Genomic DNA, 16,349 nt, shown 5'->3' on the forward strand with positions numbered 1-16,349 from the left:
GAACTTGAGAAAATGATTTTACACTAAGTCAAAAATCCAGTTTTCTCAATCGTTCACTGACGGACACAGTTCTTTCTGATCCATATCAGTAGGGACGTCCCAAAGCAGTGCCATAAAATGAGGGGTGGGAACAGCAGAAAACAACAAATCCCCAAGGCCAAACAGCCGACAAGGCAACATAGGACTGATCAGAACAAAAGATGAGGCCCACCTGAAACAGTAAACACCCTCAAGGAAGGTCAAAAGCCTTCCAAACAGCCAGCAAAAAACCTTGGGGCCGAAAAGGGGCATCTGCAGATGCCAGCACATCCACCTTCTAAAACGTAGTAAAGGTGTTAACAGACTACCAGGTAGCCGTCTTGCAACCTGGAGCACAGATGCCTACAAGGCGAAAAGCCCAGGAAGCACTAGGCACCCGAGTAGAACATGCCGAAACAGGGAAGGGTAGGACCCGACCCTTAATTGAATAAACCTGCACCACTGTCTGTCCGATCCATCTGGGAATAGACACAGCAGACGCAGGCAGTCCCGTTCACGGGCCAGCCGTAAGTACAGAGAGCGAGCCTGACTTACAAAAAGACAGTAGTAGCCAACTACACCTTGAATGCCCGCACTCTAATTTAGAGTAAGCAATGCACATTCCTTAGGATGTGAGGGCTCAGGACACAAGATGGGAATACAATGACCCCGTGCAAGTAAACACCAGAAACCACCTTCGGAGGGAAGGACACATCCAGACGAAGTACAACTTGGCCCCATGATCAACATATAGGGAGAACGACAGGACAATGTCGCCAGTGCCGACACCTGCGCGCAGAGTGACAGCAACCAAGAAGGCCACCTTCTGTAATATGGTAGGCAGGGGATACCCTCGAATACTCAGAGGTTCTAAAATAACCAACTGCACCAAATCAAGGACCCCAGTGGTTGACCGAGGTCGCACCGGAAGTACCAAGTGTTGCACCACCTGGAAGAAGACACGCACCAGGGCACAGGCCAGTCAGCCAACGGCCTTTGGAAGAAATTTGCCAAAGCCGAAACCTAACGCTTGACAGTACTCAAGGCCAACTTGTGATCAACTTCCCATTGAAGGAAGCCAAGAACCGGGCCACCGAGTAAGAGCGTGGGGGAGCCCACGCAATGAAAGACTGTCTCGTATAATGAACAAAAATCACTCTAGAAGTCGCTTCCCAAACTTCAAGCAATCACTTAAGCAGCCAAACCCCCGACCTTCAGAACCTGGCATTCAGCAGCCAAGTCGGCAAAGTCAGCAACCGTAAAGTTGGACGGGAGATGGGCCCTGGAGGCATTAACTCCTACCTGAGAGGAGTTCTCCAATGAGCGTCTGCGGCTAGCCTGACTAGGCCGGCATACCAAGCTCAGCGAGGCCCGAGAAAGACTGGAATCCCTTCCGCCTTGATTCTGCGAAAAATTCTCGGCAGCAACTTGGGAGGAGTAAAGCAGACCGCAGCGGATACTGACCTAAGCCCATCCGTGAGCACACGCACAAGACCATGCCGACGGCAGCCGTGTGAAGGTGACCATGCTAAACTCCATGGCATCGGTCAAGTTGAACTTAGCGAATATTCTTGCCCATGACAGAACCCATGGTCCCACCATTGCACCCGCCAGAGGGTCCCTGGGGTGGGCAACAAACCGCAGCACCATCCTGTAGATGCAACGCCAACAGGTCTACCACTGGAGTGCCCCCAACGAAGGCACAACTGCTGAAACACCTCCGGATAAAAGGGACCATTCCCCCGCAAGCCTGTCGACAGGAAACCCGCCCGTCAAGGTTTCCACATCTGGAAAAGGGAACCGCGGAAGAGCTGGAACAAGGCGCTCTGCCCAACGAAGAATTGACAGTTCCAAGGCCGCAAGGACACCCTTGGTGCCCCATTGGCGAATGACATAAGCCACAGTCGTGGCCTAGTCGATTGAACGGGCAGCTGCCCGCTCCAGTGAACCAGGCAAAGCCGGAACACTCTCAGCCCCAGGACATTGATCGGTAACCTGGATCCTCCAGGGACCATAATCCTTAAGCAGAGAACCTGCCAAGGACTCCTCCGCACACGGGCAGACTTGCATCTGCGGTTATAAGTGTTCAGGAAAAAGGGGAAGAAGGATTCCAGCTCAGCCGGATCCAAAAGTCCAGAGAGTTTGGATTCTAGTCCCATTCGAGAAGGATCGCCTTCTGGGTGGATCCCCGAGAGGGATTGAGAAAAAGGGACCGTCTCGAAAGACGGCACCATCAGACCCAGAACTCGCATACAGGTCCGAAGGGGTGACCATGTGCGGGAGAGTAACAGCTGAACGGCAGTCTGAATTTCCAAGAGAAAACACCCTGACTGAGGGCGAGTCCAAAGTCAGACCCAGATAGTCCAGTCTCATGGAAGGGACAAGTGATGACTTCTGAAGGTTCAGAACCCACCTGAACTGTTTGTCAGCACTGTAGGGGACTCCACACGGAGAAGCAGATCGGTCAGGAAACCCGGACTGATATGCCCTGATGTCGCAACAGCACCAGGACCGGAGCCAACACCTTTGTGAAGACCCTAGTAGCATAAGCGAGACCAAAGATTAACGCCACAAACCGATAGAGATCCTTCTCAACGGCAAAAAACTGAGAACCCATAGGTGTCCCGAACATAACAGGACGTGAAGGTAGGCAGCTTGATGGCTATGGAGGCCAGGAATCCCCCTGATGCAAGTAAGCCACCACCGAGGGAACAGATACTAACTTGGATTTTTGATCTGCACGGGACCATCAAAAGGACCAGTAGGTCCAGCTTGTTGAACCACAGCCTGAACTGCCCCACAGAGCGCCTGAAAGCGATCTGGGGACAGCCATACATTGGAAGGGAAAAAACCTTACCAGAAAAAAAACAGATCGAAACTCGATCATGCAAATGGACCACATGACCTCCTGAACACCATCAGCCTGGGATCCGGGACAGCCGCAGGTCCTCGACCGGCAAGGACCTCCCTTCACCCCCTAGATGGGTGAGGAAGCACTTTCAGGCGGAGTAAGCCTTGTCCGCAGGTCTGGGGAAAAAAAAAAAAAAACACAATCTCATGTTCTCCCGACCAGGGTCGTTTAGAACCACCCACGGAAGTCTGGAAGGACTTCGCCACATCGACCGTCCTCGAGGGACAAAGAAACTGTTTACAAGCCGAAAAGTGAAGGCCCTTACCCCTGTTAGCACGTGGAAGAAAAAAAACTCCCCATTCCCCCCCCAAACAGGCGATACCCCTGGAAAGGGAGATCCATTAAGACCTTCTTAGAAGTTTGATCCGCAGACAAAGCAAGTAGACGCTACACATCCACCGCCGAAAACGACAAGGTGACCCATACAAGGGAGCCTCGACCAGCGCGGCATCGCAAACAAATTAAAACCCCTACGCCAGCTGGACCAACAGCTCAGCCAGGGCCAGAGGGACATGCCCCACACCAAGTCTCAGCTGTGGAACTCCGCCCATCAGGCAGAGTCTGTGTGGAAAGGGCAAACAAACACTGTTCACAGTGCAGACTACGCCAGGGAGTACAGAATTCAGGCCACAGCCCGTGCCATCCTATCCCCCAAGTCCTTAAGGATGGGGATTCCTCCACCAGAACAACGGTAGTCCCATTCAGCTAGAGACCGTACATCGACCAAAGGCGGAACAGCACTCTGCACCAGAGACTCCCCAAAAGGCAACGTCTAATGGCCGCTTAGACACCCCCAGGGGAACGTCTCAAGACGGTCCCCTCTTACATGAGCAGCCAGGAAAAAGCAGATGGCATGCGAGTGCCAGATGGCACCTGTGCCCAAGGCGCAGCCGCCGCTGCGACTCCCAAATTGCAGAGTGTCACGCACCTAAAACGGCCAGTGCATCCACCAGCGCCTGTCGCGGCAGGGGAGGTAGAAAGGTCATCATCATCTGAGGAGACAGGGTCTGAGGTAACAGACCGGCAGGGAGGCCCCCACGCCAGACTCCGAGACATCAGATGAGGCAGGGGTAGGCAGAGAAACGTTTTAGCGCACCTACCACCTTCACCCGGGCCCAAATGCTTTCCGAACTGCCGAAGAGGCATCGATGGACAGTGGAGACCCGGAAGCCCCTACGGCCTCTGTGAGGGGGAACAAATGGCCTGCAGGGTCCATACTGAACATGGAGGAGCCTGCCAGCAATTAAAAAAAAAAAAAAAAAAAATTCAAGCGGCCCCACAGAACCCCCCCGGAGGCCAGGCGTGCGCCAGCAGACCCCCACAGAGATGGAGAGGCCACCCTCATGACTCACTGTCCTCCAGGCCCTCCCCAGGAAAAATTCTAACGCAAAATGGGCGAAAACGGGTGTACCAAGATGGCCACCGCCATAGAAGCAGACCAGAGGCTACAACAAAATGGCGGCCCCGTGCGGGAATCGCGACCCACAAGGGGACCCCCCAAAACGCCCATCCACTGCAGAAACCCCCCCCCCCCATCAATTGAGCGCCTGCAGATGGCGCACTCCCCCGGCGCGGCCTGCACACTAGGCCCAAAACGTCCCCCACGCGGGAGGGGGGAGGGGTGGTGCTTTAGAGCGGGGGGGTCACAACAGGACAGAGGGAAATCCACGAGTGTGAGGGTCCGACCATCGCAGTTAGAGGGCCCACGTCCACCCCAAAATCTGCCGGGGGGGGGGGGGGGGTGGGGAGAGAACATTTACTTACCATACCGGTAACCCAGGTAGGCGCGATCTGACAGGACCCCACCAGAGTAGGGGGGCTGTCAGCCAAATAGGAACGCTGCGACACAAGTCTAGACCCTGTCGTGTGCGTCCTGGCGAGACTTAACTCGCAGGGACAGTCCCCGTCCAGTGGGACTATGTCGCGGCCGACCCAGCGCGGAGCTACGGTCTGCACGCGTTTGCTGGCCAGACTGGGGTGACCACTGGATATGGGGGTCCAGTCTGTCGCCCAGTCCGGCATAATTGCTTGAAGATCTCACAGGAAAAAAAGTTCAGGAAGCAAGAAGGCTAGCTAAAAAAAAAAAATCTACACACAATACTTTATATGCCAGGACCAGAGATCCCAGCAAGAAACTAGGTCCTTACTCCTGACTAGGCAGATTAAAACTGACATCCTATGCAGAAAGAGGGTGTACCCTCAGGGACTGCCCATAGGCATAGCCAGAACTTTTTGTGCCTAGTGTCCTACTCCTGTAGGGGGCAGTATTACCCTACTGATATGGATCAGAGATAACTACGTCCATCAATGAATGATAGAGAAACTGGATTTTTGTCTTTCTGTAAAATCCTTTACTCTGATGTTCATTGACGGACACAGCTACATATCTTCATTTGATGGATGGGTTGATGCTCTTCCTAGAAGTAGGACATTAGGCGGAAAAGGGTTACCAAAAGTTAAAGCTTAACTACACCCATGGGGCAGTCCCAAAGAATGCAAAGCAACGTCTTTCGGGTGCTTTGGCTTAGGACATAAGGAAGGCAACACGATGTCCTCATTCAAGTGAAACCCCGAAACGACCTTCGGAAGAACGATGTACATGGGCAGAGCATCACTTTGTCCCTGTGGGCAACCAGATAAGGCAACCGACAGGACAACGCAGCTGCGAGAGCCTGCATGCAGAAGTAATAGCCATTTTCTGTGACAAGTTAGGTAAAGGAATTTCACCATCAAAGGGCAGTCTTGAAAGGACCGACAGTAGCAGGTCCTTCCAGGGACCGCACCGGCGGGGCCAAGAGGCAAACCCCCTGCACAAAAGCTTGACCCAAGGAATTTGCAGGCAACGGTCTTTGGAAGAAAATTGCCAAAGCTGAAATCTGGCCCTTAATGGTGTCCAAAGGCAAACGCTGATCTACACCTCTTTGGAGAAAATCCAGTAGAAGTGATAGCAAAAACAGGAACGGGGGGAAACCCCCTTAGACTCACACTGATATACGATTTCCAAACTCGATGGTAAATCTTCCAAGAAGTAGATTTCTTAGGCTGGCCATACACTATACAATTTTCTTGTTCAACTTTCCTTTAGATTTACCAAAACCATGTAATATAGGGTCAAACCTAAACACTTTCAATTTGTATGCAGTCAGGCAGGCCCTTGCACTACGTAGTTTAAGGTAAATCTAAAGGAAATTGAATAAGAAAATTGTATAGTGTATGGCCAGCCTTAGCTTTCAACATAGTAGGGATCACAGACTCCGACAACCTCCTATCCAACACCTGGCTTTCAATAGCCAGGCCATTAAAGCCAGCAACCGTAAAGCAGGATGGAAGATCAGTCCTCGAGACAAAAGATCTTCTGAGGAAGCTGCCAAGGGGCATCAGCTACCAGTCTTACCAGGCTTGCGTACCAGTACTAACGAGCTGTCTGGCTTCTGCGCAGAAGTTTTGGCAGAAGTTTTATTGGAGGAAAAGCATAAAATCAGATGATACCGACCCTAGGGAGCCACCAGCACATCTGTGGTGTCTGCCACAGGATCCCGAAATCCCACTAAACATCTTGGAACCTTCCGGATGAGACGGGAGGCCAACAGGTCCACATCAGGGGTCCCCCACCAGAGACATTGTTGAAATACTTCCCATGGAAGGGACAATTCGCCTGGACACCGTGACTGACGACTGAGGTAGTCCGCCTGCCAATATTCCATGTGTATGTGTAAAGCAAAAAGCATTGGAACAAAGCGTTCTGCCCACCTTAGAATACTGGCCACTTTGGCTGCTGGGGCACTTCTTGTGCCCCCTTGGTGATTGATATATGCCACGGCCGTGGTGTTGTCTGATTGAATCCTCACCAGACACCCCTGCAGACGATCTGTCTACTGGGACAGGCAAAGCCTGATCACTCTAAATTTCCAGGATGTTAATCGGCAGACTTGACTCCTCCCTGGACCAGAACACCCTAGGCTGACCCCTTCCCACCCAGACAGGCTGGTGTCTGTGGTAACCACTGTCCAGGACAGGGGGGGAGAAAGGATTTTCCTTCTCAAAGCACCGGGGGAGTGGAGTCACCTAACCAGAGATCCTCTCGCGCCTAAACTAAACAGGATCAAAATTGTCCAGAGACTCTGGATCCTTGTCCCATTTAGTTAGAATCTCCTTTTGCAAAAGTCTGGTATGGAACTGAGGGAATGGAACAGCTTGGAAGGTGGAAAACATCAGGCCCAGCACCTGCATGCAAGTTCTGAGAGACGACCGACTGTTGGACAAAAGGAAAAAGTCAGGAAAAAGCCAAATTGCATGCTGCAATTTGAGTTTTGTTTCCGGGAGGAACACCTAGGCTGAGGCTGAATCAAGAGTCAGCCCCAGAAGTCTTACTTGGTGGACGGAATCGAAGCTGACTTTTTTGAAAATTCAGAGTTCAGCCTAACTCCCGCAGGAGTTCTCACTGGGATGTCCAGATCCTCCTGCAGGACAGATGACGATTCCGCTCTTAGACGATCGTCCAGGTACTCCAATCCCGAAATCCCCAGCTGTCTCAAAAAGGCTAATACCAGAGCAAACACCTTTGTGAACAGCCGAGGAGCTGAGGCGAGACCAAAGGGCAACGCTACAAATTGATAGTGCTCCTCGCCTATAGCAAAGGGAGGAAAACGCTGATGCCCGATGTAGATATGGATATGACGGTAAGCGTCCTTGATGTCGATGGAGGCTAGAAAGTCCCCTTGATGAAGAGAAGCCACAACTGTGCAAATGGATTCCATTCTGAACCCGCACAAATTGGTACAGGGTGTTGAGATCCAGGATTGGACGATCCTTCCCCTCCTTCCTGGGTACCATGAAGAAGTTTGAATAAAACATTCCAACTTTGGAACTGGGAATATTACCCCTTGTGACAACAAATCCTGTACCGCTCCTAGAAGTCAGTGAAGCCGATCGGCAGACAGACGCAAATTAGAAAAGTAGAACCTTGCCGGAGGCAAGGATCGAAACTCGATCTTGTAACCGGACCGAATCAATGAGTACCCATTTGTAATGGATAAACGAGATCCATGTGTCCGGAAAGAAAATAGACGTCCCCTCACCCCTATAAGGGGTGAGGGCATCCCCATCATTCTGTCCCCCACATCTCTGCATGCACAAGGTTATTGTTTATGAGGCTTAAAACAGGCCTGAAAATACAGATGGAAACCATGCCATTCTTCTTCAGCTCTGCCACCACTATCACTGTCCCATAATAGAAAACAGCCCAAAAGTACTTTTATACAGTGAAACACTGTTAGGGAAATTTCAACATGCTTCAATGATACACAGAGGAATTCCCTGGTACAGCAGGCCTAGTTTTCACCTATCACGGTAAGCACATCCAAGGACTCAACTCCCATCCAGGAGATTACTACCCTAGATCTATAGAGCATCATGCAGTAAGTCCCTCTGTGCCTGCCAACCAATCCAAATAAAGCCAATATCTGCCCCATCAGAGGTGTAAGGAGCAGGCAAGGAGCAATAATAAAAAAAGAAGCAAAGTAAAAGAGCTTTAGATAAACAGGGACACATGCCCATTATTTTCAGACAGTAGCAAAAATCTGAGGCTTGGCTGAGCTGAGAGGAGTTATGCTTGGGTGGGGATTCCTGACTTTTTTTAGCCAGTGTCCATTTTCTTGACTATAAACTATGTCTTGTATAGTACGACTATGAAAACAATTTCATTTGGAAAACAAATCAAAAGAATCTGTGATAATTGCTCCTAGGAAACATCTTAGGTTAACAAAAAGGCAAAAACCCTTGAAGTGTATTTCCCTTCACTCCCTGTCTTGGAGACACAAGAGGAAGTAACTACAATTCGCATCTTAGAGAGCTGTCCCCAAAATACATGCCCCCCAATTTGAACTTTACCCTCACCTTTAAAATTTAAGATTTCCCGTTGTCTCAGTGGTGCCGTTCAGCAGGGGTAATTATTTTTGGTTATACCTAACTTTACACCTATTTGTGCTCTGGATTCAAACCTGAAAGGCAAGTCATACACGGTCTTCAGGCTTTTGCTAAACCACTTAAACCAGGGGTCTTAAACTGATGGCCCTCCAGCTGCTGCAGAACTACAACTCCCATGAGGCATTACAAGGCTGAAAGTAACCAGCATGAATCACAGACAGACATGATGGGACTTTTAGTTCAGAAACAGCTGGAGGACCGCTAGTTTGAGACCCTTGACTTAATGCTTCTGCACTTGGTTCCAACTACACCAATGTGCACTATCACCATAAATCTAGAAGTCTTAACTGTTTATGAAACCGTAAGTCTGTAAACTTCTAGAGCCAGTAGCTATTACAAAACTTCTTGGAAAAGAGGCAAGAATTTACTACGTTACTGTGAGATAAAAAATAATAATTTTCAGAACATATAAAACAACTTACTTGTGAACACGAATTGTATCAGTTTGTTTTCGAAGCATCTCTACTCTTCCAACAGAGACATCCAACTCTCGGACAGCAATCTCTGGCTTATAAAGCTGGCAATAAAATTCTGCCTAGAATCAAAAAAAAAAAAAAAAGTCTGAGATGACCTTCTCTAGAACGGAGTACAGTGTAGCTAAAATACTTTTGGGATACCAAAAAGTCAGCTGTGGTTAAACTGGATTTTTGACTTACCGTAAAATCCTTTTCTCTTAAAGTGGAGTTCCACCCTAAAATGATACTTACCTCCATCTTCTCGCTCCGGGTCACCTGAAAAAAATGGATAATCGCATTTTTTTTTTTTTTTTTTTTTTTACACTTACCTCGTAGAGAAGAAAATACTTACCTTACTTCCTTCTTCCTCCCCTCGGCGGCGACGGCGATTCGTCACTTCCTGGCTTTGCAATGATTCCTGGGAGCTGAACGTCATCGCTCCCAGGAATCAATGCGCCTGCACCGGCCCCGATGTCAGTTCCGGTGCGCGCGGGTCATTCCCTTCTAAACAGCTTCTGGGCATGCCTAGAAGCTGTGGAGGGATGACGCGCGCGCACCGGAAGTGACGGCGGGGCCGGTGCAGTGCATCGTGGGACCGAAGAAGACGGAAGAGGACGCAGAAGAGGATCGCGCAGGCTTCAAGCTGCCCACACCTGAGATGGCAGCGCTGGAGAATACTTTTTCAAGGTAAGGATTTGTCCTAAAAAGGTAAGTGCAACCCGGGACAGATCAGAGGCTAGCCATTGTGGAATGTACTAGCCCTGACTGTCCCGGGGGTATTTTTATTTAAAAAAAAGCATTCCAGGGAGGAACTCCGCTTTAAGTTCATTGACAGACGAAGTTCTGATTCATATCAGTAGGGTTATACTGCCCCCTACAGGAGTAGGACACTAGGCAGGATAAAGTTCTGGCTACGCCTATGGGCAGTCCCGGAGGGTACACTCTCTCTCTTCCTGCATAGGACGTCAGTTTTGTATCGAAGCAGTGTCAGAAAGAAACACCAACCCAACTCAAAATAGAGGGATGGGTACTGCATCCGTCCATGAACTAGAGAAAAGGATATTAGGGTAAGTCAAAAATCCAGTTTTCTCCATCATTTATTGACGGACGCAGTTCTGATTCATATCAGTAAATATGTCCCAAAGCAGTGCCATAAAATGAGGGGTGGGAACAGCAGAAAAGAATAAGTCCCCAAGGCCAAAAACAGCCAACCAGGCAACAAAGGACTGATCAGAACAAAAGATAAGGCCCACCTGAAAAACAAACAGTAAACACCCTCAAGGAAGACCAAAAGCCCTCCAAACAGCAGCCAGCAAAAAACCTTGCGGCCGAAAAGAGGCATCTGCAGATGCCAGCACATCCACCTCATAAAAAACGTAGCAAAGGTGTGAACAAACGACCAGGTAGTCTTACAACCTGAAGCACAGATGCCTGTACGGCAAAAAGCCCAGGAAGCGCTAGGCGCCCAAGTCGAAAGCGCCGAAACAGGGAACAGTAGGACCTGACCCATAAATAAAGAAGCCTGAACCACCGACTGTCCGATTCATCTGGAAATAGTCGCAGCAGACACAGGCAGCCCTGTCCTTGGGCCAACCGTAAGCACAGAGAGCGAACCTAAATATGGGAAGACTCAGTAGTCGCCAAATACCCCTTGAGTGCCCGAACTCCATCCAGAGTATGCAGCGCACATTCCATAGGACATGGACAGATAGGGAGAATGACAGGACAATGTCGCCAGTGCTGACACCCCGTGTGCAGAGTGACAGCAACCAACGCCACCTTCTACAGTAAGGTAAGCAGGGGATGCCCACGATACTCGCAGAAGAGGGTCTGGAAGAACCGACTGCACCAACCAAGGTCCCCAGTTGGCAACGGAGGTCGCACCGGAATAACCAAGTGTCGCATCCCTTGGAAAAAAAGTTACGCACCAGGGAACGGGCGGCCAACGGCCTGTGGAATAAAAATGATCAAAGCCGAAACCTGACCCTTGACAGTAAGAGCAAGAGCGAGCCCAAGAAGACTCACACCAAGCAATATGCGACTTTCTCATATGATGAAAAAAATCATCATAGAAGACGCTTCCCACGCTTTACGCAGGGTGGGAATCACCAAAGCAGACAACCCACCGTCTTTTGATCCCTGGCTTACAACAGCCAAGCCGACAAGCCGGACGTAAAGCCGGACGTGAGATCGGCCCCGGAGAGAAGAAACCCAAGGAGCGTCAGCGGCAAGCCTGACCAGGTCGGCGTACCAAGCTCGGCGAAGCAAGTCCGGAGCCACAAGAATGACCAAAATCCCTGCCGCCTCGATCCTGCGAAGGATTCTTGGCAGCAACAGGAGGAAAGGCAGACAGCAGCTGACACTGACCTCCGCCCATCCGCGAGCACTCTCGCACGACCATGCCGGCGTCAGCCTTGCACAGGTGACCACGCCAAACATCTCAGCATTGAACATGTTGAACCTAGCGAATGTTCTTGCCCATGACAGAACCCATGAGGCCACCATTGCACCCGCCAGAGGGTCCTGGGAGCGGGCCACGACCTCTGCACTATCCTGTAGATGCAATCCCAACAGGCCCACGTCAGGAGTGCCCCCAAACGAAGGCACAACTGCTGGAACGACTCCGGATGAAGGGACCATTGCCCTGCATCCAGGGCCTGTCGACTGAGGCAAACCGCCTACCAATTGTGTTGTTTCCCCCCTGGAAAGGGAACAGCAGATAGAGCCGAAACAAGGCGTTTTGCCCAACAAAGAAACATCACTTCTAAAGCAGCAGGGACACTTACGGTGCCCCCATGATGAATGACAAGGTACGGTCGCAGCATAGTCAATTGAAAGTGCACCGGACAGCTGCAGGTGCCCGATCCAGTGAACTAGACATGGCTGGAATGCTCTCAGCCCCAGGACAATAAGCAGTAACCTGGATCCTCCAGGGACAATACTCCCAAAGCAGAAAACCTGCCAAGGACTCCTCCCCACCCAGACAAGCTTGCATCCGTGGTGGCAATTGTCCAGTAGACGGGGAGGAAGGATTCCAGAGCAAGACGCACCCGTCCCAGCCTGATCTGCAAGTCCAGAGAGTTTGGATTCCTGTCGCCTTCGAGAAGGAGTGCCTCCTGGGGGATCCCCAGAGGGATTGAGCGAAAGGGACAGTCTTAAAAAAAAAAAACACCACCATCAGTCCCAGAACTTGCATGCAGGTCCAAAAAGAAGACCATGTGCGGTAAAGCAACAGTCGACCGCAGTCTAAAGTGCCAAGAGTTTTGACCGCGGAGGGAGAAACACCCTGACCGAGGACAAATCCAAAGTCAGACTCAGAAAATCAAGTCTCATGGAAAGGACCAGGGATGATTTCTGAAGGTTCAGAACCCACCTGAACTTCACCAGAGTTCCCACAGTGACAACCAACTTCGTTGTCAGCACTGTAGGGGACTCCAAACGGAGAAGTAGAGCGGCCAAGAAACCAGGGCCGATACGCCACGCTGTCGCAACAGCGCCAGGACTGGAGCCAACACCGTCGTGAAGACCCTAGCAGCATAAGCGAGACCAAAGGGTAACGCCACAAACCAAGAGATCCTTCCCCACTGCAAAAAACGGAGAACCCATAGCTGTACAGAACATAACTGGACGTGAAGGTAGGCAGCTTAATGTCTATGGAGGCCAGGAAGTCCCCTTATGTAGAGAAGCCACTACTGTGCGAACCAATACCAACTTGAATTTGTGATCTGCACGGAACCAACAAAAGACCAGAAGGTCCAGCTTGTTGAACCAGAGCTTGAACTGCCCCACAGACCGCCTGTAAGCGATCCGGAGATAGCCACACACTGGAAGGGAAAAACTTGACCGGAAATAACCGGATCAAAACTCAATCTTTAAACTGGACCGCATGACCTCCTGAACCCAGGCCAGCCGCAGGTCCTTGACCCCCTAGATGGGAGAGGAAGCACCTTCAGGCCACGTAGGCCTTGTCCGCAGGTCTGGAAAAAAACAAACCCATGTACGCCGAACCAGGGTAGTTTGGAACCCACACAGAAGTCTGGAAGGACTTCGCCACATCAACTGTCCCCGAGGGACAAAGAAACTGTTCGCAAGCCGAAAGGGAGGAACCCCGACTGCGACGAAGGCCCTCACCCCTGACAGTTTATGTCATCCAGGGCAGCGCCAAAACAGGCAATAAACCCTGAAAAGGGAAATCCATTAAGACCTTCATAGAAGTTTGATCCGCAGACCAACACTCCGGTCAACCACCACCAAAAACGACAAGGTGTTATACAAGGGAGCCTCGACCAGCGTGGCATTGCAAACAAAACGCAGCCCCTGCGCCAGCTGGTCCAACAGCTTCCCCAGAGCATAAGGGACATGCCCCACACCAAATTGCGGTGTTTGCACTCCGCCCATTAGGCAGAGTCTGCGCAGCAAGGGCCACTATGAACATTGTTCCAAGTGCAGCTACGCCAGGGAGCACAGAGCGCAGGCCACAGTCTGTGCCATCCTATCCCCCAAGTCCTTAAAGGATGGGGATTCGTCCACCGGAACAACGGTAGTCCCATTCAGCTAGGAGACCGTACGTTCACCAAAGGCGGAAACAGTCCTCTGTACCAGAGACTCCCCCAAAAGGGCAACGGCTAATGGCCACTTAGACACCCCAGGGGAACGTCTCAGACGGTTCCACTCCTACATGAGCAGCAAACAAAATGAGCCCTGGGTGGCATGTGAGTGCCAGATGCCACTTGTGCCCCCTAGGCGCAGCCGCCGCTGCGACCACCAAATTGCAGGATGCCACGCACCGAAAACAGCCAGTGCGTCCACCAAAGCCTGTCTCGGCAGGGGAGGTGGCAATATCATCCGAGGGGACAGGGTCACGGGGGGGGGGGGGGGTCACAATAGGACAGAGGGAAACCCAAGAGTGCTAGGGTCCGACCGTCCCAGGGAGAGGGCCCGCGTCCACCCCAAAATCCGCCAGGGAAGGGGGGGTGGGGGGGAGGGAGAACATTTACTCACCATACCGGGAACACAGGCGGGCGCCATCTCTTGACAGGACCCCAGGCCACCGGAGTAGGATGGCCGTCGGCCAAATAGGAACGCTGCAACATTAGCCTAGACCCTGTCGTGTGCGTCCTGGTGAGACGTTTAACTCGCGGGGCCAGTCCCCGTCCAGTGGGTCTACGTCGCGGCCGACCCAGCGCGGAGCTAAGGCCTGCATGAGCTTGCTGGCCAGACTGGGGTGACCACTGGATATGGGGGTCCAGTCTGTCGCCCAGCCCGGCGTAATTGCTTGAAGATCTCACAGGAAAAAAAGTTCCGGGGGAGAAAAAGGCTAGCTAAAAAAAATTCTACATAAAATAATTTATATGCCAGGACCAGAAATCCCAGCAAGGAACTAGGTCCTTACTAGGCAGATTAAAAACGGACATCCTATGCAAGAAGAGAGAGGGTGTACCCTCCGGGACTGCCCATAGGCATAGCCAGAACTTTTTCCTGCCTAGTGTCCTACTCCTGTAGGGGGCAGTATAAACCTACTGATATGAATCAGAGAACTGCGTCCGTCAATGAACGAAAGAGAAATAATAAAATATAATGGTGAGATTCAAGTCTATATCCACCAATCTAAAAATTTAAAGTAGGACAATTAAAATAAACAGTGCCTTCAAGTATTTAAAACTCTTGAAATTTTCCACATTTTGTCATGTTACAACCGAAAACGTAAATGTATTTTATTAGGATTTTATGTGATAGACCAACAAAGTGGCACATAATTGTGAAGTGGAAGGAAAATAAATTGTTTCCCAATATTTTTTTACAAATAAGTGAAAAGTGTGGTGGGTATTTGTATTCAGCTTCCTCAGTCAATACCGTGTAGAACCACCTTGCGCTGCAATTACAGCTGCAAGTTTTTTGGTATGTTTCTACCAGTTTTGCACATCTAAGGTGAAATTTTGAACATGCTTTGCAGCAAAATAGCTCAAGCGCTACCAAATTGGATGGAGAGAGTGTCTGAACAGCAATTTTCAAATCTTGCCACAGATTCTCAAATATAGGTCTGAACTTTGACTGGGCCTGTCTAACCCATATTATGCTTTGATCTAAACCATTCCATTGTATCTCTGGCTGTATGTTTAGGGTCCTTGACCTACTGGAAGTGGGAATCTCCACCCCAGTCTCAAGTCTTATGCAAACTTTCAACTCGGACCAGATTCCCCCTGTCCCTGCTGAAAAAAAAAGCATCCCACAACATGATGCTGCCAACATATGTTCAGGGTGATGTGCAGTGCTAATTTTCCACCAGACATATCGTTTTGCTTTTAGGTCGAAAAACTGAATTTTTGTAAAATCTTACCGTAAAATTCCTTTCTCTGAGTCCTCCGACAGTCGCCGCCCCCTTCCAAGTCCTCACCAATGGGTATTGACCTTTGCTTCGTAGGAGTAGCTAGGCAACAAGAATTGTTAATACAAAAGCTTTTAGCATAGACACACCCCTAGGGGCTGTCCCCTCAGTCAATACCTCCCTGCACCAGCATTCCCAACTCAGTTTGGTAGCATAGCAGTAAGAGTACACAAAAACCCCAAAAGAGGGGCGGGGGGCGGCGACTGTCGGAGGACTCAGAGAAAGGAATTTTACGGTAAGATTTTACAAAAATTCAGTTTTCTCTTACGTCCTCCGACAGTCGCCGCCCCCTTCCAAGTCCTCACCAATGGGACGTCCCAAAGCAGTGTAGACATGAAGGGTGGGAGACGCAACCGTAGAAAGGCAACGCAGTACCCACATCAGAGAAAGGAACCTTACCACAGTAAGAGAACCAACTGGGCAACAGGAAAACGTGCTCAACAGGAGCAACAACCCAGGAAAACAAGTAACCCAGGGGTAAAACACCCCAACAACCAAGGGCCCACAAAAACAAGGGTCCCAAAGAAACTGCCGCACTGAGAACTTTACGGCCAAAGGAGGCATCAGCCGATGCCTGAACATCCACCGTATAGAA

At 50.5% G+C, this 16,349-nt stretch overlaps 1 protein-coding gene across 2 annotated transcripts in view; it reads right to left on the reverse strand.

Moving 5' to 3' along the window:
- The window catches only part of MDN1 (midasin AAA ATPase 1), a 902,759-nt gene that overhangs the window by 771,183 nt on the left and 115,227 nt on the right, over nucleotides 1-16,349 (reverse strand). For both annotated transcript variants that reach the window (XM_082250237.1, XM_082250236.1), the window contains exon 13: nucleotides 9,337-9,449. In XM_082250237.1, coding sequence (XP_082106363.1) covers nucleotides 9,337-9,449 — 113 coding nt within the window. The remainder of the gene's footprint in view (nucleotides 1-9,336; nucleotides 9,450-16,349) is intronic.

The sequence above is a fragment of the Pelophylax lessonae genome (genome assembly GCF_965119305.1).
Source record: "Pelophylax lessonae genome assembly, chromosome: 3".
In the NCBI taxonomy this organism is placed as follows: Eukaryota; Metazoa; Chordata; class Amphibia; order Anura; family Ranidae; genus Pelophylax; species Pelophylax lessonae.